The sequence below is a fragment of the Elgaria multicarinata genome, chromosome 6 (genome assembly GCF_023053635.1).
Source record: "Elgaria multicarinata webbii isolate HBS135686 ecotype San Diego chromosome 6, rElgMul1.1.pri, whole genome shotgun sequence".
NCBI classification, from domain to species: Eukaryota; Metazoa; Chordata; class Lepidosauria; order Squamata; family Anguidae; genus Elgaria; species Elgaria multicarinata.
In genome coordinates, this window is record NC_086176.1 from 34,555,365 (window position 1) to 34,580,779 (window position 25,415).

General features: G+C 42.4%; 1 protein-coding gene across 1 annotated transcript; it reads right to left on the minus strand.

Moving 5' to 3' along the window:
• Positions 1 to 18,380: 18,380 nt before the first annotated feature.
• On the minus strand, positions 18,381 to 19,010 carry LOC134400414 (interferon beta-like). Its single transcript, XM_063128747.1, has one exon. It carries the CDS (start codon positions 19,008 to 19,010, stop codon positions 18,381 to 18,383), a length of 630 nt encoding a protein of 209 aa, XP_062984817.1.
• Between the last annotated feature and the right edge of the window lie 6,405 nt (positions 19,011 to 25,415).

Consider the following 25,415-nt stretch of genomic DNA (forward strand, 5'->3'; position numbering starts at 1 on the left):
ATTTCATAATGACATCTTGGTATTTTTAAGTCAGTGGAACAATTTAGTAACAGATTGAGTAGAACAGGAAATAGCAGCTGCTTTGCTTTCTAGGAAGCATGTAGTTGGTGGAAACAAGTGAAGGCTGCACGATTCGGGCGGTCTCTTCAAGCTGCAGTTTCATTCAGCTGTTTTCATAGCATGACCAACAGCAGGCAAAGCTGGAAGGAAGAAGAGAAGTGGTGAAAATTCCCCGTTCATTCTAAAACCTTTCCCTTGTTAATTTGAAACCTGAAGGATTTTGACTAGGGATGTGCTCCGCTCCGATTAGGAGCGTAGAAGCAGTAGCGGATTGGCCTGCTCCGCCTTACCCAGAGGCGGAGTAGGAGCGGACCGCGGACCCCCTAGAAGCAAGGCAAAGAGAAGCGCCCATTTTTCGGAGCTCCGAGTTCAGGCGGAGCGCTCCGGTCGCCATCTTGAAAACATTTCGCCATAGGATTGCATTGCGGCAAATAATCGCGCATAACTACGTTGTTTTTGAAGCTATCATTCTGAAAATTCTTGTGCACAGAGAGTTGTGGATGGGGGTCATTTTGAGACCACTCTCACCTCTCTGCGTTGTCTGGGTCACGTGCTATATTTTTGTGAAAATCGGGTCAACCGCGCGGCTCAAACGGCGTTTTCGGCTTTTCGCCCATAGGATTGCATTGAGGGAAAGAATCGGGGATAACTGGGGGGGGGTTTAAGCTATCATTCTGAAAATTCTTGTGCACAGAGAGTCGTGGATGGGGGTCATTTTGAGACCACTCTCAACTTTCTGCATCGTACGGGTCGCGGGCTATATTTTTGTGAAAATCGGGTCAACCGCGCGGCTCAAACTGCGTTTTCGGCTTTTCGCCCATAGGATTGCATTGAGGGAAAGAATCGGGGATAACTGGGGGGGGGTTAAGCTATCATTCTGAAAATTCTTGTGCACAGAGAGTCGTGGATGGGGGTCATTTTGAGATCACTCTCAACTTTCTGCATCGTACGGGTCGCGGGCTAGACGTTTTTAAAAAATCGGCGGGAAAAATACCTTTTTCAAAGGGCTGAGGGGCAGAGTCAGCTCCCAGTCATGATGATCCCAAAGTTGGAGGAGGGCATAGGCAAAACAGGTAACTTGGGATTCTGGGAAACTTCTCTTTCTTCATCTGAACGGGCTTTTCCCAGTGTTTTTTAACACAGTAGCCCCACCAAATGCACAAACACAACCTGAAATCATATACTAAGCCAAGAATAAGAGATAGAAACACAGCACTGCTCCCCACCCTAACCTTGGTGAACAACTGAATCGATGTGGTGCAAGGGGATGAGCTCCCCTAGGGCATCACATCGTGGACGTGCCCCCACTCTCTCCTGCACTGGAAGGCCATTAGAGCCTTCCAAAGAGAGTAAAACGGTGGAGCAATGCCTATCATGAGTTGAAGTGAATGGTCACTTTTCAGTGGTGGAGCAATGCCTGTTATGAGTCGAAGTGAGCGTTTTACTTCTTCTCAGAGCTGTTGGTGGCTGTCTTGAACTGGCAGCTACTTCCCCCTCCCCCGGGCACGTCCCCCTATTGCTGGTAAAAGACAGATATAGCCTTTTAAAAAAAATTCTTCTTGCTGTTTATTGAGCAACACTGCTGCTTTTAATTCCACCCCTCCTTTGTTTATTGATTGATTTATTCCATTTTATATGCATTACTGGCTTATCCTTGGCTCACTTCCTTATGCCCCCAGAAATGCCAGCTGCATGCCTGCCTGCCTTCCCTCCCTCCTCCCCTGCCCACCTCGCAGAGATGTTGTGTGTGGGGTGCCCGATTTTCAAAAATTCGCCAAAAATCAGGGGATGATGGGATTGCTTTGAAACTTGGCGTGCGTGTGTATATCCCCATGAGGTGTCATGGTGCCAAACATGAGGTTTCTAACTTGAACAGAAAAAAAGTTGTATAATTTTTTAGCTTTCAATGCAAGCCTATGGGGGGGGGGGAAACGGAGCTCCGGATCCGGATCCGGAGCTCCGGGCGGAGCGGAGCGGAAGTGCGCGGAGCGGGGGCAGGGCGGAGCGGCCCGATCCGGAAAATGGCGGATCTGCAAGTGAAGCGGAGCGGGGGGTCCGTGCACACCCCTAATTTTGACGTAGGAGCACTAAGAGTTTTGATGTAGACTAATAAGAAACGTGAACTCTACCTCTTGGTACAAAGGGACTCAGCTCACTTAAAATAAGGGATCTTTTTGTTGGAGGCTTCTATGGCAAGTCTGAAATATATACAGTATATTTCCGGGAACGTGTCTTCCGGGAATGTGTCTCCCAGCCCTGCCCCCAGTGACGATCTAGCCTTCTCCTCTGTGCTGGTGCAACCGCCATCCTTCCTGCCCCTCTCTTCCCCCCCCCCCCCCGGGCTGATGGGCACAGCGCTCGTATGAGCGCTGTGCCAGGTCCATGGCTTTTCGCGGCTACTCGTGAGTAAGCGAGTAGCCGCAAAAAGCCACGGAAGTAGCTAGACTTCCCCCAGCCCCGGCCTGAGGCCGGAGCTGGGGAAAAGGCGCGCCATAAGCGACTTTGCTTATGGCGCGTTAGACGAGGCCTCAGTGCGGCCTGCCGCTGGATTCCCCTGTGCGTCATCTGGACACACAGTAGGGAAACCGGGTCTGAAGGCACGCTAAGGCTTCGTCTAGGAAGGCCCTGTAGCTACTGAGTGTAGCTTATTTTTTGAGATAGCTCATGATGCCCCACCACACAGCCAGGCTAATAAGCTTCTGTGCCTAGTTTATTAAGCTACAATGACTAATCTGACTCATCCCGCCCCCCGCCCCCATCCCCGGTCCTGCTGCAGTCCTCCCACCACCAGAGGAGTGGCGTTGTTTCACCCATTCATTACATTACAGCAGGGGCTACAAGGGGCAAAATCCTGGGGGCACCAAAAAGCAAATGACAGCTATAAAACCTCGGAGGTTTGCAGGATTTGAACCAAGTTGGGAGGCACCCAATACATCATCAAAATGTTGTGCAATTGCCCCACAGGATGGAAAATCCCAGATGCACTTGAAAGGTGATGGCATGAATAAACCCTTGGATGTTTGCAGCATCAGGACCAAACTTCACATATAGGGCTCATCTACACCAAGCAGGATATTCCACTATTAAAGTGGTACGTAAAAGGCAGGAGCCACACTACTGCTTTATAGCAGTATTGAAGTGCACTGACAACTATTGGGGCCAATGACACATACCATATACAGCTTTCATACCACTTTCATAGTGTTGTATCCTGCCTGGATACAATTTCCCACCATTGACAATGCTGATTTGGGCTAGACCAGGCCTATATCCCTGGATTGTCCCAGGTTCATCCCTGTGCATCCAAATGACACACAGGGGATCCTGGGGGCAGGCAGGGATGACCCCTCCATTTGCCTTGGATAATCCTTAGGTTTAGCTAAGGCCTTGGTTGCTTTAAGGTGTTCCCAAGCACTAATGCCAGCGAGGAGCAAAGCAGCAGTGGTTTTGATCACTCTAGCTGCACAACTCTGTAGGCGAACAAAATAAACTGCGGTGACTGCCAAACTACACGATAACCCACAATGGCTTAAATAAACCCTACCACAGACCATAGATTATCAGGGTTTGTTATTTTTGCCAAATAAGCCACTGTGGTTTTAAAAAAATCCCCAACAGACAATATGCGAACCCACCATAGGTTAAATTGTGTCTTATTTAACCCATCATGGTCTATCGTGATGCCCCAACCCAGTCATATTGAGTTAATTTAGCCAACACTGCTATGTCCCACATTTTATTGCACCAGTCTCTCATTGAGGAGTTTTTTGAGATCTTCAGTTTTTTGCATGCATTATCACTAATTCCTTGTATTCTCAAGCTACTGACCCTTCCATAAGTTTCAAAAGAAAAATCACCGGGTCCAAAGGAATTTCATAATTTGCCTATAATACCTTGTATTCTTCTCCAGTATTTTTGTCCTAAGGAACATTTTGAGCATAGCTTAAAATAACTTATTGTTTTGTCTTTATACTTTCAACAAATAGGGGAACCATTTTTATTTATTTTGTTAAGAAAAAATGGTGCTAAGTACTATCCTGTCATAATATTATAAAAAATTTCAATTAGTGTAATTTTCAAAGAAGAAAATATTAGTTTTCGTCAAAATATTCCACCAAATTTCCACTGAGATATTTTCACCTAGAACCTGTGCCCATTTGATCAAATTCAAAACCAATTCAAAAATATTATGGAATTTCCCTGCTACACTTTTCTTTCTTTCCAGCTCAGTCCACCATTAATAATGCAAGGAAAACAGCAAAATACAACTGCAACTTAACAGAACCCAACATTTCCTCTGATGAAACATGTGTAGAAAATAAAATGTTTCTGATCCCATTTCAACTGCCTCTTTCTGGTTGTTTTTTAACTGTTACTAGAGTGTTTCATGAAGTTAAAAATAGTGCTATGTAATTTTGAAATATCTAATATTATGTTGCAGCACTGGACTTGGTGAAATTTGTAGTGGTTAAGCCATCATTGATCACAGTTCAAATGCATACAACTTATGAGTACAATTTATTCACCTATTTAATTTCATTTATTTAATTGATTCCTTTTTTTTAATGCCCCATAGCTGACACTCTCTGGCAGGTTACTAAAAACATATTAAGCAAACCAAATGAAATGCATTGTAATTTTATACTTTTTACTATTTTTCTTCCTGCTGTTCCATGAAGATGCTATTTCTGTGAACACTTTCTTTCTTTCTTTATTGCATTTCTATACCACCCAATAGCCAAAGCTCTCTGGGCGGTTCACAAAATTAAGACCATTCAAAGTATAAAACAACATTATAACACTATAGCACCATGTACATTGATGGTGCTATATAAATAAATAATAATAATAATAATAATAATAATAATAATAATAATTAATATAAAATACAATATAAGAGCACAACCAAGATAAAATCAGCAGCAATGCAAAAATACCAATTTAAAATACAAATATGTAGTGTAGGTCAATTTGAATGCATGTATTTATTTAATAAAACACTTTTATTTATTTATTTTTTTATTACATTTTTATGCTGCCCAATAGCCGAAGCTCTCTGGGTGGTTCACAAAAATCAAAACCATAATAAAACAACCAACAGGTTAAAAGCACAAATACAAAATACAGTATAAAATGCACGACCAGGATAAAAACCACGCAGCAAAATTGATATAAAATTAAAATACAGAGTTAAAACAGTAAAATTTAAATGTAAGTTAAAATTAAGTGTTAAAATACTGAGAGAATAAAAAGGTCTTCAGCTGTCCACGAAAGGAGTACAGTGTAGGCACCAGGCAGACCTCTCTGGGGAGCTCATTCCACAACCGGGGTGCCATAGCGGAGAAAGCTTTTGGGTGGGTGGGTGTGGAAGCTTCTTTTAGAAACTGCAGTTCCAGGCTATATGGGTAGTTTAAATTATTTTAAGTTTTTGAACAACGTGAGGCAGAGCTGGGCTATGAAAGACAAGGGCTTCACACACTTTGTCCCATGTTGCCAATAAGATGCATCCTGTGTACTATAAGCGGGGGGGCATAGCTAGATGAGGTGATATCCTGGGGATCGCCACGGGATCATCCCTGTGCATCCACATGATGCACAGGAGATCCCGGGAGCAGGGAGGAATGATCCCTCCGTTTTCCCGGGATACTGCCATACCCTTCTATCCCAACTTTTGAAATATGTAGTTCTACATTGATGCTTGTTTTACTGGAATTAAACGACTAAAATGAAGAGAGGGTGGAAACATACAGGAAAAAGGCCAAAAAAATGACCAGTCCAGATGATGATGATGATGATGATGATGATGATGATGATGATGATATTTATATCCTGCCTTTTGTCCAATGCTGGGCCTCAAGGTGGCATTACAAAATTTAAAACATATACATTTAAAACTAGGGATGTGCTCCGCTCCGATTAGGAGCGTAGAAGCAGTAGCGGATTGGCCTGCTCCGCCTTACCCAGAGGCGGAGTAGGAGCGGACCGCGGACCCCCTAGAAGCAAGGCGAAGAGAAGCGACCATTTTTCGGAGCTCCGAGTTCAGTCGGAGCGCTCCGGTCGCCATCTTGAAAACATTTCGCCATAGGATTGCATTGCGGCAAATAATCGCGCATAACTACGTTGTTTTTGAAGCTATCGTTCTGGAAATTCTTGTGCACAGAGAGTCGTGGATGGGGGTCATTTTGAGACCACTCTCACCTCTCTGCGTGCTGTGGTTCACGTGCAATATTTTTTTAAAAATCGGGTCAACCGCGGGGCTCAAACTGCGTTTCGGCTTTTCGCCCATAGGATTGCATTGAGGGAAAGAATCGGGGATAACTGGGGGGGGGGGTTTAAGCTATCGTTCTGAAAATTCTTGTGCACAGAGAGTCGTGGATGGGGGTCATTTTGAGACCACTCTCAACTTTCTGCGTGCTGTGGTTCACGTGCAATATTTTTTTAAAAATCGGGTCAACCGCAGGGCTCAAACGGCGTTTCGGCTTTTCGCCCATAGGATTGCATTGAGGGAAAGAATCGGGGATAACTGGGGGGGGGGTTTAAGCTATCGTTCTGAAAATTCTTGTGCACAGAGAGTCGTGGATGGGGGTCATTTTGAGACCACTCTCAACTTTCTGCGTGCTGTGGTTCACGTGCAATATTTTTTTAAAAATCGGGGTTTGGGTTTTTTTTTTTTATTATTATTATTATTTTTTTGGAAGCGATGACAGGCACATTCAACTCCCAATCCTGATGAGAATTCATCTCCTCAGAAAGCATCCTCCTCCAATCCCAGCGTTGGAGGGGGGACTAAGGCAGACCCACCCTGAGAACTTTCTGTTTTGTGTCTCTTTGTGGGTTGGCGTTCGTGGAGGGAACACTTACTTAGCTAGTGCTCCTGCTTTGGAGATAGATTAATTTAATATAGGTTTAGTTTGGCGCGTGTGTGTGTTTGTTTGCTTCTTTCTGACTTGTAGCTTAGTTTGCCCTGTGTTTTCCCCTTACTTTGATTTAATATAAACTTTATTTTTGAATTTTGGAGTGTGTGGTTGGGTTGGTTGCCCCCCCCCTTCCCTGTATTAAAGCCTGACTGTTCTGCTTTTGTGAAAGCTTTCTTTTGAAAGCATACACACACTTTTTGTCCCATTTCCCTACATTTATATTCTTAAACATATTTTATTATATTCTTTCACATAGTCCATTAGTATATATTCTCATACATATTATATTAGTATTCATATTTTGTTCTTCTTATAGTAGTGGTTGGTTCTTTTTCCCCCTCCCCTCTCTTAAATCCTGATTGTGTTTCCTTCTATCTTCTATATACCAAATATACCAAAAAAATTGGATTCTCTTTTTCTTCTCTGTGTAACTTCGACGGAGTGGGCTGCTTTTGTCAAGTTCAACAGGCAGCCACAGATTGAGCATTTTGGGGAAAGCATACGCACACCATTTCCCTATTCTTAAACATATTATTATTATATTCTTTGACATAGTCTTAGTAGTCTATTAGTATACATTCTCATACATATTAGTAGTAGTATTCATATTTTGTTCTTCTTATAGTAGTGGTTGTCCCATTTCTTGTCCCATTTCCCTACATTTATTAGTAATATTCTAAAACATATTATTATATTCTTGTAGATATTCTTAGTAGTATATTCTCATACATATTAGTAGTAGTATATTTTATTGTTCTTGTCCCATTTCCCTACATTTAAACATATTATATTCTTCTTATACATATTCTTAGTAGTACCTTATACATAGTATTAGTAGTATTAATATTTTGTTAGTCATCATGAAAAGAGAAAGCAGGCGTGCTGAAAGCAGCAAGGCTCAGTCTGCCAGCAGGGCTTCCTCTCCTCCTGTGAAACTCAAACGGGCAACTCCTTGGCTGACTGCTCCAAAACAGAAGCAGGACAAGCAGCAGGCAGAGCCACTCTCTTCTGCAACTTGTGCCCGGCGTTCTCTTTTTGAGGGTGGGAATGGGAAAAGTGCCCGTTTGCAAGAGGCACGTGGCAGCAGTGCCATTAGAGGAGGAGGAGTATCCCCAACTCCTTCATTCTCCTTTCAGCCCACGAGCCCGCTGATGGACCTAGACGAGGTCCTCAGCACAGTGGAGGGGGGGGAGGAGGAGGAGGCGGTGGGCCTCCAGGATGTGGGGGCTGAGGAGGAGCAGCAGCAGGCCGAGGCTCTCTCCCCAGTCTCATCCCACACCCCTGTTTCTGTGGCAACACCAGAGAGCTCAGGCGGGCAATTGGTGGTGTCACCACAGAAACGAAAGACAAGCATCGTGTGGGACCACTTTGAGTTGGGAGCGGATCCCCGCTTTGCTGTCTGTCGCCACTGCAAACTCAGCCTAAGCAGGGGTTCATCGACAGGGCATTATGGAACCAGCAGCATGAAGATGCATCTTCATAGGCAGCACCAGGCGATCTTGCTGGGGAAAGAGGCGGGCAAGGCGACTGGTTCCAGGGGAAAGCCGAAGGCTGCTGCTGGCACTGCCACTCTAAGCTCTCCATCTCCCATCCCCACAAGGGTTAGGCAGGCAACCCTGCAGGACATGGGGTGGGGGAAGTATTGACCCACAAGATGGCGTTTTCCAATGCCCACCCAGGGTGCTACTGTGTTGGGGCATCTGCCGGGACTGACTCCTCCCCAATACTAGATCTATGACATGTCACTCTGCCTGCCCCTCTGCTAGCCTGTCCTCCTCGGTGACCGACTCGCTGGGATGGTTTGCGTTTGCAATGCGTGACTAACTGCAATGCTGGCTTAGAAACCAGCCATCACTTCCTTGTGCCCCCAGAAATGCCCGCAGCCTGCCTGCCTGCCTGCCCGCCTCCCCCGGGGTGCTGCTGTGGTGGGGCATCTGCCAGGACTGACTCCTCGCCTACTCTGCCTGCCTCTCTGCCCGCCTGGTGCCTGGTTTGCTCCCAATCGTCCTCCTCTGTGCCCCTCAAGGCGTAACTGCTGGCTTAGAAAGAAACAACCAGCCATCTTTGCCTCACTTTGCGCCCACTTATGGGTTGGTTTGCTATGCGTTAGTGCTCAAGCCATCCTTGCGGCACTACAATGCATGCTGCCTGCCTGCTTTCCATTGATGGTGCTATATAAATAAATAATAATAATAATAATAATTCTCCCCTTCCCGCCTTGCAGCGATGGTGTATGTGTCTTGCTTTGACTAAGGGGAGAAGTCCTTCCTGCGCTCACTTAGACTTTATCAAATTCAATAATCCCTTTTTCAAATGTGCCAGAAGATTTAGGGTTATCTCGTGGCATGTTGGGATTGCCTTGGAACTGGCCCCATTGAGCTGTCTGCAATTGCAACTTTAAATCCCTGACATACTGGAGTGTTCAAATTTCAAAAGTTCCCCTAACATCAGGGGATGATGGGATTGCCTTGAAACTTGGTGTCCATGGGGACACATGGGTAAGCTGTCATGGGACCAAAGGATAGGTTTCTAACGTGCAAATTGACGTAGTTGTAGAATGGGACTTGATTTGGGGTGAGTTAAAAAGTTTAAGCCGCGCCAAAAATCAGGGGATGATGGGATTTGCTTGCAACTTGGCGTGCATGTGGACACATGGATAAGCTCTCCTGGTGCCGAGTTTGAGGTTTCTAACATGCAAATTGACGGAGCTATCCCAAGGGGTGTGAATGGGGTGCCCGATTTTCATAAATTCCCCAAAAATCAGGGGATGATGGGATTGCCTTGAAACTTGGCGTGCATGTGGACACGTGGATAAGCTATCATGGTGCTGAGTTTGAGGTTTCTAACGTGCAAATTGACGTAGTTGTAGAATGGGACAATTTGGGGTGAGTTAAGCCATGCCAAAAATCAGGGGATGATGGGATTTGCTTGCAACTTGGCGTGCATGTGGACACATGGATAAGCTCTCCTGGTGCCGAGTTTGAGGTTTCTAACATGCAAATTGACGGAGCTATCCCAAGGGGTGTGAATGGGGTGCCCGATTTTCATAAATTCCCCAAAAATCAGGGGATGATGGGATTGCCTTGAAACTTGGCGTGCATGTGGACACGTGGATAAGCTATCATGGTGCTGAGTTTGAGGTTTCTAACGTGCAAATTGACGGAGCTATCTAAAGGGGTGTGAATTAGGGTTATGGGAGGTGCGTTAGAGGGTAGAGCCGCGCCAAAAATCAGGGGATGATGGGATTTGCTTGCAACTTGGCGTGCATGTGGACACATGGATAAGCTGCCCTGGTGCCGAGTTTGAGGTTTGTAACATGCAAATTGACGGAGCTATCCCAAGGGGTGTGAATGGGGTGCCCGATTTTCAAAAATTCGCCAAAAATCAGGGGATGATGGGATTGCCTTGAAACTTGGCGTGTGTGTGTATACGCCCATGAGGTGTCATGGTGCCAAACGTGAGGTTTCTAACTTCAACGGAAAAAAAGTTGTTTACTTTTTTAGCTTTCAATGCAAGCCTATGGGGGGGCAAAAACGGAGCTCCGGATCCGATCCGGAGCTCCGGGCGGAGCGGAGCGGAAGTGGGCGGAGCGGGGGCGGGGCGGAGCGACCCGCTCCGAAAAATGGCGGATCTGCAAGTGAAGCGGAGCGGGGGGTCCGTGCACACCCCTATTTAAAACCTATAAATGGAGATATTCAAAAGTTAAAACTATATTAAACCTATTCCAATATTAAAATATTTAAACATTTAAAATGACAATTTTAAAAGTCCTTGGCACAGACAGAGGTCCAGATCATTCACCAAAGGCCTATTGGAACAAAAAAGTCTTTGCCTGCCCCCTAAAGCACATCAGGGAGAGAGCTTCCCGAGTAAGAGCGTTCCAGAGCACTGGAGCAACCACCAAGAAGGCCCTCTCCAACGTTCCCACCAGGCGTGCTTGTGATGGTGGTGGGACTGGCAGAAGGGCTTCCCCTGAAGATCTTAAAGCACAGGAAGGCTTGTGAAGGAGAATATGATCTTTCAGATTCTCTATATTTTCTACGAATCCTCTCTTCATTGGACGGATGTTTCTTGCATTTGCCTTGTACAACAGTGGGTGGTATCCAATATTATTCTAACCAAAGTGCCATTCATTTCAATGGGTCTACTCATAGTAAAACTAGCATTGAATACAAACCAAAGGTTTTTTATTTTTTAAAAAAAATCAATTAAAATCAGATTGACCCTGGATGGATGGTCCAGACTAAACTTTATCACCAAGTTCTATCCTTAGAAGTATAAACTGTGATGCTCAACCCCCGTAAGCTCAACACATACAATGTCATTGATTCCTACAGTCTGTACCTGTAATGACAGGACTGAGAATTTTGCTGGTCAAGGTCTACAGATCTAGTGCAAATGATGAGAATTTATTCCAACATAAAAAATGAAGAACAACACTGTGGTATTATTCCATTTTTAATACTGATCCTGTTATGACACTCTGAAAATATGGTTTATATTTTGGGAACTACAATTAACATTCATATACCGCTGGTCATCATTAATGTATTTATTTAATGTTACTTATTTATTGCCTTTATTGAGTATTATTTATTTGGTGTCTTATTTAATAATATTTTGTATATGCTTTGTATTGAAATTTTCAATTAAAAACTGTAACTCCAAAAATTATGGGTAGTTTGGTTTATTTTTCATGTTTCAACCATATGAACACAAGAGAAACTCTGAAGTATTTAGTCTGTGAAATTTGAGGTCTTAGATAGGAGAAAGAAGCTGGGTACTGCAGCCATGACTGACTGATGGATCAGAATAAGTGTTGTCATGGTAGTTCTACAGCAGGCATAAATTTGAAATTTGGGACATATTTCAAGAGTTCCTGATTAATAAGAAAGGTATATAAATACCTTTCAAAACCAACATTGCATAGAAGGCTTGCGAACAGTGCAAGCAAGATCAAGAGCAGTATATTACATTCACTTATCACACACACCTTTTTTTCTTTTTTTTTTACAGGAAGGGCTTTGCAAGTATTCCAACTGTCAAGAAAGAATCAGCCAGGCTTGTGTTCCATGGGAGAGCATTCCAAATCAAGGAATCTAAACAGAAAAGACTGTATCCTCCCATACGAGCCTGCCCGTGCTCTGAGATCTTCAGGGGAAGTCTTTCTCTCTGTCCCACCAACATCACAGGCACGACTTGCACCGGAGAGGGCCTTCTCAATGGCTGCTCCAAGGCTCTGGAATTCCCTTCCCAAGAAGACTAGACTAACTGCGTCCCTCCTTGTTACACTTTCAGAAGCAGGCAAAAACTTTTTTGTTCTGGCAGGCTTTTGGAATTACTCTGGACCTGTGTTAATGTATTGGATGTTTTGTTTTTGTAATTGTTACTGCTTTTTTAATTTTAAAATGTTTTTAATTTTACCGTGGATTTAATTCTATTTAACTTTTGTAAATTTAGATTTATATGTTTTAACTGTATATGTTTTAATCTTGTAATCCACCTTGAGTACCAGTATTGGGGGAAAGGCAGGATATAAATAACAACAATAGCTATAACAACAACAACAACAACAACAGCATCCCCTGACCATCTCCCTGACAGTAGGGTGACCATATGACCAGATTTTTCCGGATTTGTCCGGGTTTTTGATGGCAAATCTGGGAGGGGGGAGGGGAAATCCGGATTTTTTTTCAAAGAATAGCTCGAATGGGAATTAACAAAAATGCTTATAACTCCGTCATTTTTTAAGATAAAGACATAAACTTGGCACAATGGTAGCTCTTAGGAAGGACTTTAGTCATACCAAATCTGAAACAGATCCGTTCATCCATTGATTTTTTAGGAATTTTTTAAAAATTGAGGTTTTAAAATTATTATTCTTTAAATTGTCATTTTTAAAGATAAAGAGATGAAACTTTGCACCATGAAAGGACTTAGGGTAGAGCTTCAGCCACACCAAATTTGAAACAGATCCGTTCATCCATTTATTTTTTAGGAATTTTTTAAAAATTGAGGTTTTAAAATTATTATTTTTAAAATCGTCATTTTTAAAGTTAAAGAGATGAAACTTTGTACCATGATAGGATTTAGGTAGAGCTTTAGCCACACCAAATTTGAAATAGATCCGTTCATCCATTGATTTTTTAGGATTTTTTTAAAAAATGAGGTTTTAAAATTATTATTTTTTAAACTGTCATTTTTAAAGATAAAGAGCTGAAAGTTGGCACCATGATAGCTTTTAGGTAGAGCTTTAGCCATACCAAATTTGAAACAGATCTGGGGCCAGTAGCAAACCCTGTTAACAACAACAGCAGCAGCTTGCAATGAGTGAAGATACAATCAGAAAAGATATTTGAGGGAAGGGGAGAATGTAACACACAGAGTATAGAAAAAGCTTCAAAGTACAGCAAAACCTACAAAAGTAGGAGTGAGTGAAGTTAATTTCAGATACATTAAATCTCTCACTTGTTCTTTATTTCAGTGATTTTAACATTAAGATACTATGTAGAACAGATTTGTCTTAAATGTGTGCTGTAAAATCAGACATGTGACCAAGGCTATGTTCGGGTGGGCACGCCCCCTTGGTGCTGGACACGCCCCCTTTGGGGCGACCATGTTGTCCTCCTTTTTGGTTTCCAAAATATGGTCACCCCACTGAAGGGGTATATGGCTTCCACTGTAGATTTCATGTGACAAGGGGAAACACATTAGATAAATAAAACATTTGTCTTTAAATATATGTTCCTTAACCCCATTAAATAGCTTCATTTAACTTTTTCCAAGATACTTCTACATATCTGAAGCTTTGAATTTGGGATGCTTCACTTTTAAGTGCTGTTTGAGTATATGGCATGGGAAGCATTCAAGTTTGGATTTCATTGGTTATTGAACAGCATCACAACTCCACGCAAACCTAGTCAAATGTAAGGCTACTGTGGTTAGAGCAGTATAGGTCTTCATGATATTACAGCATTAATGCCTGTCATTGCCCACTAAGGATCTTCACATGAGCAAAATAAAGCACTCTCGTGGCTGGCCACTTCCAGAGGTTTGCATGTCCTTTGGATGACGTCTTTCCTCAGCCATAACATCTCCCATGGCTTTTTCCCTCATTCCATTTTAAAACAGATCAGAGAAACAATAACCCCTAATGGCGCAAAATCAGCAGCATGTAGAGCTGGTGTTGCGCTATTAACTTGCACGGGGAGGACTTTCTCGCATTTGCAATCAGGGGAGAAGAGGGTAAAATGCCTCCCTGCAACCCAAAGGGAGGCAGATCTGATCCCGCACCCCACAAAGAGCACCTCGTTATGTTCAATGGGGCTTACTATGGCCTTAGCTAGATCTAAAGATTATCCCAAGCAAATGGAGTAGTCGTCCCTGCTTTCTCCTGGGATCCCCTCTGTGTCATTTGGATGCACAGGGATGATCCCGGGACAATCCCGGAATATAGGCCTGGTCTCCCAAGTAAGTCAACCGAGGATCTTATGTCTACCCAGAGGTAAGCCCTGGCTTTCCTGGGGACTGTGAAGAAACAGTACAGCAGACTTCCCCTCCCCTCCTTTGCACACATGTCAGGGAGGGAGGCGCTGCCTCAATTCAAACCCTTAAAGGAGGAAGCAGGAACTTCTGCCTTGTCGACCCTTTCCTCTGGTCCAATCAGCTCGTATCAATCGCACCATGAACCAGGCCCGGGTAAACATTGTGATTTCCCTTAGTGTAGAGATGCTCTAAGTAAAATGTCTAGCCTTCTAAGTAATTAAATAAGGGAATAACGCTGAACAAATACACATACTTTGCATGAGGCTAGATCTACACTACTGCTTTACAGTGGTATCGAAGTGCACTGATAACTGTTGGGGCACATTGCACATTCCATATACCGCTGTCATAGTGTTCTTTCCAGCGTTATATTTCACAATATCCAGAATACCAAAACAAATGTCAGTATGTGTCGTGAAGGTATACATGAACAAGAGGGATATAGCGTTGGCATGATGGGAGTGTAATGATTTAACACAAGGTGTAGATCCAGCTGGATTCCCAGCCTGTTTGGACCCATAGGCACATTTGGGAATTTGAGAACCTGCTCTGGGCACCACCAGAAAATGGCTCCTATGGAGTCACATAATGGGGGCAGTGAGGACCCGGCTAATCAATAGACAAGTAATTCACCCAAGGAACATCCAAGTACAAGCAGAGGAAGAGTCTGAATTTCAAAGCCAATCCACATATTTGACCACAGAGAAGCACAATAGCATGCCCATTTGAGGTTGCAATCCTATGCCTACTTACAGGGAACTCAATGGGAATGACTGCTGAGTAGATTGCTCTGCTCATCCTATCCACACATACCTTTCCTCAGCCCAAAAGGAAAAGAATTTTTTTTCTATCTCACCCTCAAGCTCAACCACTCCATCCCCCAAATTATTTATTTTATTTATTTATTTATTACATTTTTATACTGCCCAATAGCTGAAGCTCTCTGAGCGGTTCACTCCTACATCCTCCTCTGCCATCAGAGCCCCTGCCTGGGAAGGGGTGTGTGTGTGTGTGTGTGTGTGTGTGTGTGTGTGTGTGTGTATGTGTATGTGTATGTGTATGTGTTTGTCTGTCTGTGAATGATGAGAGAAGGGATTGGGAAAGGAGAGAGAAAGACCAATGCCAGGGTCTGGGAGGGAGGGGGGAGAGCAAGAGAATGGGAAAGGGTGGGGGCTGGGAGGGACCATAAAGAGGTGAGGGTCAAGAACCTCAAAGGTCAGATACTGGGAGGAAGGGGGAAATAGTAAAGCAAAAGGGTACAGAGGAGAGAAAGAGCAAAGCTAGAGGGAGAACAAAGGCCTGTGCTGAAGGAAGACAATTAGACAGGGCCAAGAAAGAACTCTTCCTTCTCTTTCTGCCCTCCAAACAGCTAAGTATCAGGTTAAAGAACTAGAACCTGGCATCCCATCATTTGTCAAGGTTTGATTTTAAAAAGTCTATTTACAGAGCAGGGACTGGAGTCCTTTGCAGCTGTCATTGGAGGTGAATGCCAGCATGATGCCTCCCACTGGCACTGGGTTGGGGACCTTGAAGTAGGCCGTGTCATCCGCTGCTCCTCCTTCTCATCATCACCATTGTCTCAGCCAGAGAAAGAGGCAGGTGAACAAGCAGGTTGCAAGGGTGAAGAAGAGCAGCTCGTCCAGGGGGCTCTTGTCAGTGGGCCCCTGCCGGGGTGTCGGTCCACAGCTGGTGCCCAGCCATGCCTAGCCTTGATGCCAACCCTGAAGAGACCCATGGTGCACAGCATAATTAAGGATGTGGGACCTGTCTGCTGTGGAGTCCATGTTGTCCCATGTTATTTTCACAACCACCCTGTGAAGAGTGTTCAGCTGAAAGACCGTGACTCTTCCTCAAGGCCTTCATGGTTGTGTAGGGATGTGAATGATGATGCTTTTGGGATGCCTCCCCTTTCACGCTGTTCAAATATGCAAATCATCCAAACTACCCATCTTGCCTAGAGTCACAGTTTTTAATTAAGAAGGACATTTGTAATTTTCAGTCAATGCAAAGGTACAATAAATAGTAATAAATAAGTATAAAGAAGTAATATCAATATTATTAAGTACTAAATACATATTAAAGAAAGGAACTCAATTAATACATGCATTCAATAAATGCATGCATTAAATAGAAATATAAATAGTTTTAACAACCCCCAAATATAAATAATAGTGCAATACAATTCATAGCAGAGGAATAGCCCCTGAGGAGCTGCTGGTGCTTCAGCCATTTTGGACTGCTCGGTCTGCACAAATGGCACAAATGGTGGCACTTTCACTGATGTTTGTGCCGACACAAATCTTTGGAGCATTTTGCAACTTGATAGGAATTTTGTCCCAGTTCTAGAAAATCTGTTCTTAAATATAGCAGTTCCACACAATTAATCCATCCAGTGATACAGAAGAAGGCCTGCCAAAGGTGTATTGGAGAATCTTCCAGCTGAACAATTCTGTAGCTAAATGAGAAAGCTAAAGGATTGGGGTACTTTATTCGATTCACCGTTTCATTCAGCTGTTTTCATTGCATCATGGATGGCAGTTTAAGCTGGAAAGAAGAAAAGAAGCAGTGGAAATTACCAACTCATTCTGAAATGAGGTTTCATTTTTATTTTCAGTGATTGTTTCAAAAATGGAACACGTTTAACGCAAAACTGTTCATTTTTGACGTTCCCAATATTCCTTGTATATTGTTCCATTTTTCACTCTTCAGAAGATTCAGAAAATTGAACTCTCAAAAGATGAGATTTCAAATAATTGAACTTGTTAGGAGTCTGTAGTAGGGAGACTTTTTAAAAGGAGAAAATTATTTTCATGCTGTATTTATGAAATCTATCCACCTATGTCTTTTTCTCTATCTTTGCCACTGAATTTCGCCTAGAAGTAATTAATGTAATTCGTCTTATTTCATGCTCGTTACTACCCAGTTATGGATGTTCGCCAGTCCTTTTGACAACAACTTTTACCGCCCATGCATCTCCCGCTCCTTCTGGCCTTCTTTCTGTCACAAAATAGACCCCCGGCAAATCCATTTTTTTAAAAAAAAATTGGAAGCGAAATATACCACCATTTCCTGCTGTATGCAGGAAAAGCCGCACTCACCTTGGAAAAGAGTGGCACTTGCAGGGGGGAACTGGGAATAGCAGAGGATTTCTAGGCCTCACACCAATTGCTCCTGAACACGCTGAGGAGCATCCTTTGTGCTGTGGTGAATGGGAAATGAAACTCCCCATGGCTCCTGGCCCAATGCAGTAACTGGATGGCATTGGAAAACAGAATTCCCATGGATCCCTGTGAGAATGGATTTTCCTGGGCATGCTGAGGAGCACTCAGGCTTTACGCATGAGGCCAAAGGACGCCTGAGGCCACCAAGGCAACCTCCTTACCTCCTCACCAATGGTACCTATTATTTGTGTGGGAAGGAGTGGAAGGGAGACCAGTCTGGCATTGAGCCCTTCACAAGCTGGCTCCAAAACAGGGAAACTGCTGTAGATCTCATTAGCCCAGGAACTGCAAATTGTGGGAGTCAATTTTCAAACTCCTCTATTTTTGAAATGCACCCTCATCACCAGTTTACGATTAAGGCGTTTGTGATTAATGAAGAAATGCTTAATGCACTATACAAAGATAATAAGATCCAGCCATAGACCTAACACTGAGTTTTGCATACAACGAAATTTAGAAGTTAATCTTGCTCTGCTGAGAAGAAATATCTGACAAGTTTTGGAGGGAACAAAAGGAGTTTGGATACGACTAGTAAAATGTCTCAGTAGTGATAGCTTTACATATCTCTAATTGCTTTCTTTGAAATTGCCTAATTTTTATTATTCGATTCTTTAAAAAATATTATTTTAAAAAATAATTAAATACCTTCAGTGTTAATCCTTCGGATGAGGCGGTCAGTCAACGCAAAACAATCCTCGACTTTAATCTGGACAATCTTCCAGGCGCACATGCTGTACACTTTTACTTTCAGGAAGTCATTGATCCTTTGGAAATACCTTTTCACGATCCGTCTGATATTGAAGCTGTATCTGCCTGCACTCAAGCAAGGTCCCAGCTTCTCAATTTCCTGGTCCAGCCCATTCATGAAATTGCTTATGGAATTCTCATCCCAGGCCATTTCGGTATGGTTTTGGTTGAGGACATGACGAATCTCTTGGAAGATTTCATGTATGGCCACCTTGGCATTGTCTTCCTGCAATTCACCAATCTTCATGAAATTCTCTTCATTGGGTGGGTGGGTGACGTTTACGATGTCATCCATGCATTGCAAAGGCAAGGTTGATGCCATTTTGCGGCTGAAAAGTTCCAAGCTGCCTTCGTTGAATTTTTGCAGCCTGCTGCGAAGTTGGTTGCAACCCTGAGTTGAGATTTCGGTGAAGAGGAGCATCGTGAGGCCAACGTGCAGAAGCCAACCCTTTGCAATCATGATGGAGATGAAGGAAAGTGCTCTTTTCTGAAGTGTAAAATCTTGAAGATGTGGAATCATGCAAGATGCTCTGGTGTCTGTAGCATCATTGAACCATGTCCTTGTATTTAAATGTTTAGGGTTCCAGTTTCTTCTTGCCTTTTTCTATTTGCTGTGATTTCCCAGTGTATTACTTCCCCTTTTTAATTTTCAGGGAACGTTTAGAAATTATTCAGAATAACAATACATTAATAAAGTTTAGAAAATTTGTGTTTCTTCTATTATTATTATTATTATTATTATTATTATTGTTATTATTATTATTATTATTCCTAAAATTTGACAATTATGAAACATATGTTTCATAACTCAAATAGTTATATTCCATCACCAGATATAGGAAAACACAACAGTAATATTAACAGTTATTTGCAACAGTTAAAGTGGCCCTCTTGAGTGAAGCCACTGCCACCTAGACATCTTAGCATGGCCCCAGAAGGTGGGATTCATCCACGATGACTCCCTGTTGGGAGGCTGCTCCACAGCAGCAGGAAGGAGGCAGCTCTCTCTCTCTCTCTCTCTCTCTTTATCTCATAAACCAGACTAGCACACCTAAAGGTATACATGCCAATTTCTTGTGTCTAGCTTCCACAGTCTTGGTGCTATGGTACTGAATGGGCTATGCACATCATCATCATCATCATCATCATCGCATAGCAAATGGATCTGGCCTTCCAGGGGTTGGAACAGGCCTTCATTCAATATCGCAAAGCCTTCAAGCAAACGTACATAATTGCCAGAGCTGGACATTGTGCATGTGCCATCTGTGAGAAGCCATGGCCTCTGGCACCCCTTAGGCATGGTAGCCCCTTGCATGTTAGACCCCATAGCTCCTTGAGCCTTCTAAAGAACCCCTTTGTTTTAAATGGATCACAAAGTGGCACTATCAATTTATTTATTTGTTTATTTATTATTGCATTTATATCCTGCCTTTTTTCCTCCAAGGAACACAAAGTGGCATATATAATCCTCTTTCTTTCCATTTTATCTTCACAACAACCATGTGAGGTAGGTTGGGCTGAGCGTCTGTGACTGGCCCAAAGTCACCCCGTGGATTTCCATGGCCGAATGGGGACTAGAACCCGGATCACCAGTCTCCCGGTCCGACACCTTAGCCACTACACCACACTGGCTCTCAATTGCAGTTGCGCTGGGCCCCAAATGGGTTGGGAGTTGAGACCTCCATTGCTCACGCCAGGTGTTGGTTATCCAAGTGATCTGGATTAGGCAGCAATGCTAAGAGGCTGCAAAACCAGGTTCAGTCAGATGCTGCTTAGAATGTATCACTTCGATTAGATGCCCCGGACAAATCTTTATTACATCATATAGAAATTCCAACAATTGTTCTTTCTAATTTCATTACACAAAATCTTAGAAATCCAGAGCTGGAAACTATATTACAAAAAAACAAAAACATTTTCATAGTAATTCATCAAATAAAATATCTATTTTCTAATAAATAAATAAATAAATAAATAAATCTTCAAATTGTTCCATTCCAATTATCGGTGACCCTGTTTAGTTTTAGTTACATCATCAGAAATTCCCAAACTTTTAGCATTCTAATCTCATGAGACAAAATTTGAGAAATCCGGAGTGGTAGCTGAATATTATAAAACACATTTTCACATTACTTTAAGTTCTTCCTCAAATATGGTGTATAATACATCCATTTTCCAAAAAAAGTGCAAGTAAAAAGTAGAGTATCTGCCAATTGTAAACTGAAACGTGAAAGTTTCAGTCCCTGGATGTTTAAATACCAAGACATGGTCCAAAGATGCAACAGACTCCACAGTAACCTTCAGAAAATCCAAACTTACAGATCCTGCACTCCAGACACAACTTTGCTCCTTCATCTCCACCACGATTGCACACAGCTGGCTTTTGCACTTTTGCCTAATGATGCTCTTCTTCACTGAAATTTCATCTCGGGGTTGCGGTCAACTTCACAACAGGCTACAAGATGCCGAACAAGGGCTACCTCAAACTTCTGAACAGCAAAATGGGATCCACCATTCCCCTACAATGCATGGAATGATGTAATGAACCTCTCACCCAATGAGGAAAATCTCATGCACTTTGATGAACTCCAGGGAGAGAATGCCAAGGTGGCCATACATGAAATCCTCCAACAGATACATCACATCTTCAAACAAGACCATACTGCAATGGCTTGAGAATTCCATAAGAGATTTCCAGATTGGACTGGGCCAAGAAATTGTGAACCTGGGACCATGCTTAACCTCAAAGAGGGAGGATGGCTTCACACTGAGACTGAAGAGATAGTTCTGTGTGCCTGGGAGATTGTCCAGATAGAAGTTAGGCAATCTTTTCTGTTTATTGATCAACTCATCAGAAGAATCCCAAATGAAGGTACTGCATACTTTTAAAAAGTATAGGTTGGACCTAGATGTAGTTATGATGAATATAAACCTACTGGCATCAACAGGACATGTTAGTCATAACTAACTTAAACCCCATTTTGTATACTCAAACTATGTCTCAAAGCATGCAATGAGTCTACTTTAAGTATGACTAAGGGCATGTCTAACACCATAGGGTGTAGAGGGTGGGGGGATCGTGGACTTACCAGCTTCCACAATCCTTCTTGGGTGTCTTGAAGGCTGCATGATGTCCTGGAAGGATGTTACGGCTGCCATTTTAAAAAAAATGGAAAGGAGCACACTTATGCTCCAGCACAAAAGGTAACAAACAAACAAACAAAAATCCCCACCCTGCTCCCCAACCCCCACCCCTTGATGGGAATGGACTGACACTGTGCAGCTCCATGCCATTTCAAGTGACCCGCTGCTGGCAGGGAGGACAGGACGATGTGGGAGCAGCGGCCACATGCCCCACACTCCACGGGATGGTCCCAGAACCACAGAAAAGTCAGTTTTCCACAGTTCCCTATATTCCGGGGAAAGTCCTTGCTTGTCCCAAGTTACCCCCGGGATCCCCCATGCATCATGTGGATGTACAGGGACAATCCAAGGACTACCCCAGGATATAGGGCTGGTGTAGACGTTCCCTTTGTTTGCATCCAAACCAATTGGTTAATTTTATTATTCAAAAAGCAGGGATGTTTTCTATTGCATCTTCTCCATGAAATGTAACTATTGTGTACTGATGCTACATCACGTTTTCCTCAAAACTCATCATGCCATTCTTCTAAGTAGAATCTAAGCTTTGCCCTACAATTTTAATATAGGCAAAACAGTGAGCCCTGTTAAGTGGTAATCATGTTGAAAGATCCTCCCATAGAACCTTTCAACGTGATTACAGTAGATATGCCCAATTTCATCTCAAAGTGGTGATTCGGGTGACATTAAAGTGCTCTTGAAATGCAGCTGTAAAGGAGCGTCATTTTTGTGATGTGATTCCATGTAAGTTGGAGTGCCGTTAGGTGAATCACATTGGCAGATACCACTGGTGGTGCCAACTGTATGAGAAAACAACCCACAGAATATATATATATATATATATATATATATATATATATATATATATATCTCAATCACCCCATGTTGTTATATGATTTACATGCAGCCAGCATACATTGGGTCCCAACAGTTGTCACTGCACTTCAGTACCACTATAAAGCAGTAGTGTGGCTCCTGCCTTTTATATACCGCTTTCATACCACTTTCATAGTGGAATATCCTGCTTGGTGTAGATGAGCCCTAAGTCTCCAGCAAACAGGTCTCTTATTTTAAGTGAGTTGAGACACTAAACAACTTTGTAGCAAGAGTTCAATTTTATGAGGAGTGTATATACATGAAAAATCTTTGTGCTCCTGATTCAAAATGTTCCAGAATTCATATATCTATAAATGAGGAAGATTTCAAAATTAATAGGGGATTTTTCACCACTTCTCGTCTTCCTTCCGGCTTTGCCTGCAGTCAGTGATGCAATGAAAACAGCTGAATGAAACTGCAACTTGAAGAGACCGCCCAAATCGTTCAGCTTTCACTGGTTTACTCCAAAGTGTTTCTAAAAAGTCAAACAGCTGCTGCTTCCTCTTTCATTCCATTTGCTAATAAATTGTTTTACTAATTCAAAAATAGGAAGATGTGATCTTGAAATATGCAGTGCTACACTGAAGGCTTTAAAAAGAAAAGGCCAAAAGGATAAACAAAACATACTGCTGAAAAAGACCAAAGAAATTGTCAAGGCAAACATTGTCTGGTACATTTTTGCCACTTTCTACAAACCCTCTCAAGTTTTATTGGATGGATATTCCTTTTTTTTCCTATTTTTTTTTATATACAACAATACAATGTAAAACAATACCACATAATACATAATAATACAAAGTAAACAATTTGTTAAACATATATTCTAATTTAATTCTCTTTAACATAATCATAGTTAACATAAATGTGCTCCCTCCAACCACGGGATATTATTCATATTTCCAAAATCTCATTACTTCTTCTGGGGGTGTTTTCGCTCTCCCCTTTAATAATACAAATTCTAAAAACTGTTTCCATATTCCTTCAAAATCATTCGTTTTTATCATTCCTCTTCTAACTTTTATGTTACATGTTAATTTATGATTAATAGCAATATCCCATATTTCTTTGTACCAATCTTCTATATGATAATCCCCTTGAACCTTCCAGTTCCTTGATATCATTAATCTTGCTGCTGTTAACAAATTCATTATCAATTATTTTGTCTCTTGATTACAATTCAATTCTCCATACACTGATAACAATGCCACTATAGGTGTCTCTTCAATCTCCATTCCTAAAATTTCTTTTATCTTTTTAAACACCATTTTCCATATTTTTTGTACATTCCCACCACATCTATATAAATAAAAATGAAAAAGACCGTTCGTTACTGTCGTTATATCTCCGAAAGTTCTTCACCGATTGCTTTGAAATTTTGACACAGCGTTGCGTTCGAATACACAAGCGTTGTTATGTAACTATGTTCTCTATGGGGTCAAAGGTTTGTCTTAAAATCGAAGAAATAGGCCTCCTCAAAACCAGTCCTGCTGATCATTGTGACATCACCAATCAGTAGGCCAATCCACTGCCTCTGCCTCCTCTCCTATTTGCATGTACTCTCGCAATTGGCTGAGTGAATATAGATGTCACACCTGTGACAGTTACACGTTCTGAAGAAAGGTAACTGCCAGGAGTTTCCAGTAACCTCCTCACCGTAAAAACATGCTTTTATATCTCTGAAAGTTCTTCACCGATTGCTTTGAAATTTTGACACAGCGTTGCGTTCGAATACACAAGCGTTGTTATGTAACTATGTTCTCTATGGGGTCAAAGGTTTGTCTTAAAATCGAAGAAATAGGCCTCCTCAAAACCAGTCCTGCTGATCATTGTGACATCACCAACCAGTAGGCCAATCCGCTGCCTCTGCCTCCTCTCCTATTTGCATGTACTCTCGCAATTGGCTGAGTGAATATAGATGTCACACCTGTGACAGTTACATGTTCATAAGAAAGGTAACTGCCATGAGTTTCCACTAACCTCCTCAACGTAAAAAAAAACTTTTTAAAAAACCAAACAAACTGCTTTACTTCATCCAAATAATGCCTCGCAGAAGATCACTCTTAGGTCGTTGTACTCGCGGAGCGGAAGCACTGCAACGAGAAATTGCAAATCAGACTCAGGAAGAACGGGCTTCAGCAAATGAGAAAAAAAGAAAAAAAATGGCTCAAATACGTGCCAAGGAATCAACCAAGCAACGTTCAGCCAGACTTGAGGATGCACGGTTGCGAGCACGGCAATCGCGTACTACAGCTACAGATCTGCTTTGTTCTCAACATAATGAACACGAAAGGCTGAGAGGGGCTGAAAGACGTCAACGAGAAACAGCACATCAGCGTCAAACACGACTCCATGGTAAACAATCACACGATTACAATTACAATTACAAACATCAGTAAATACAACTCATGCTTCCAAATGACGTCGTTCGGCGCAGAAATCATCACAGCTCCATTTATGCCAACTTTCAAAGTCAAAGGACAATTTTTTCATAAAGCCGGCTCCTTCCTTCCGTTTCAAGATAGTCAACATAAATTCCTACAAATGTATTTCATTGGTGATGGCAATGATGAATTGAATGCACGCTGCGGAACTTATACCGGCATAAAAAGGTCCATCGTTTCAAAACTGCAACAGCTACTTCACGAAAAAAACAATTTAGTACATTTGTTCAAAACAGCAATTGACATGATGCCATCTGATACACACAAGATTGTTATTCATGCTGACAAAACGCCTGCTGGAGAACATGTGCGAAGATTCAATGCTCCAATTATAGACGAAGTGGCAATTGTTATAGTCAGAGATCAATCTTGACAGGACCTTCCAAAGGTGAAGATGTCCTCATTCCTCGCATTCCTATGATTCCAACAGATATGCCATTTCAATTTAAGAGATTGCAATTCCCAAT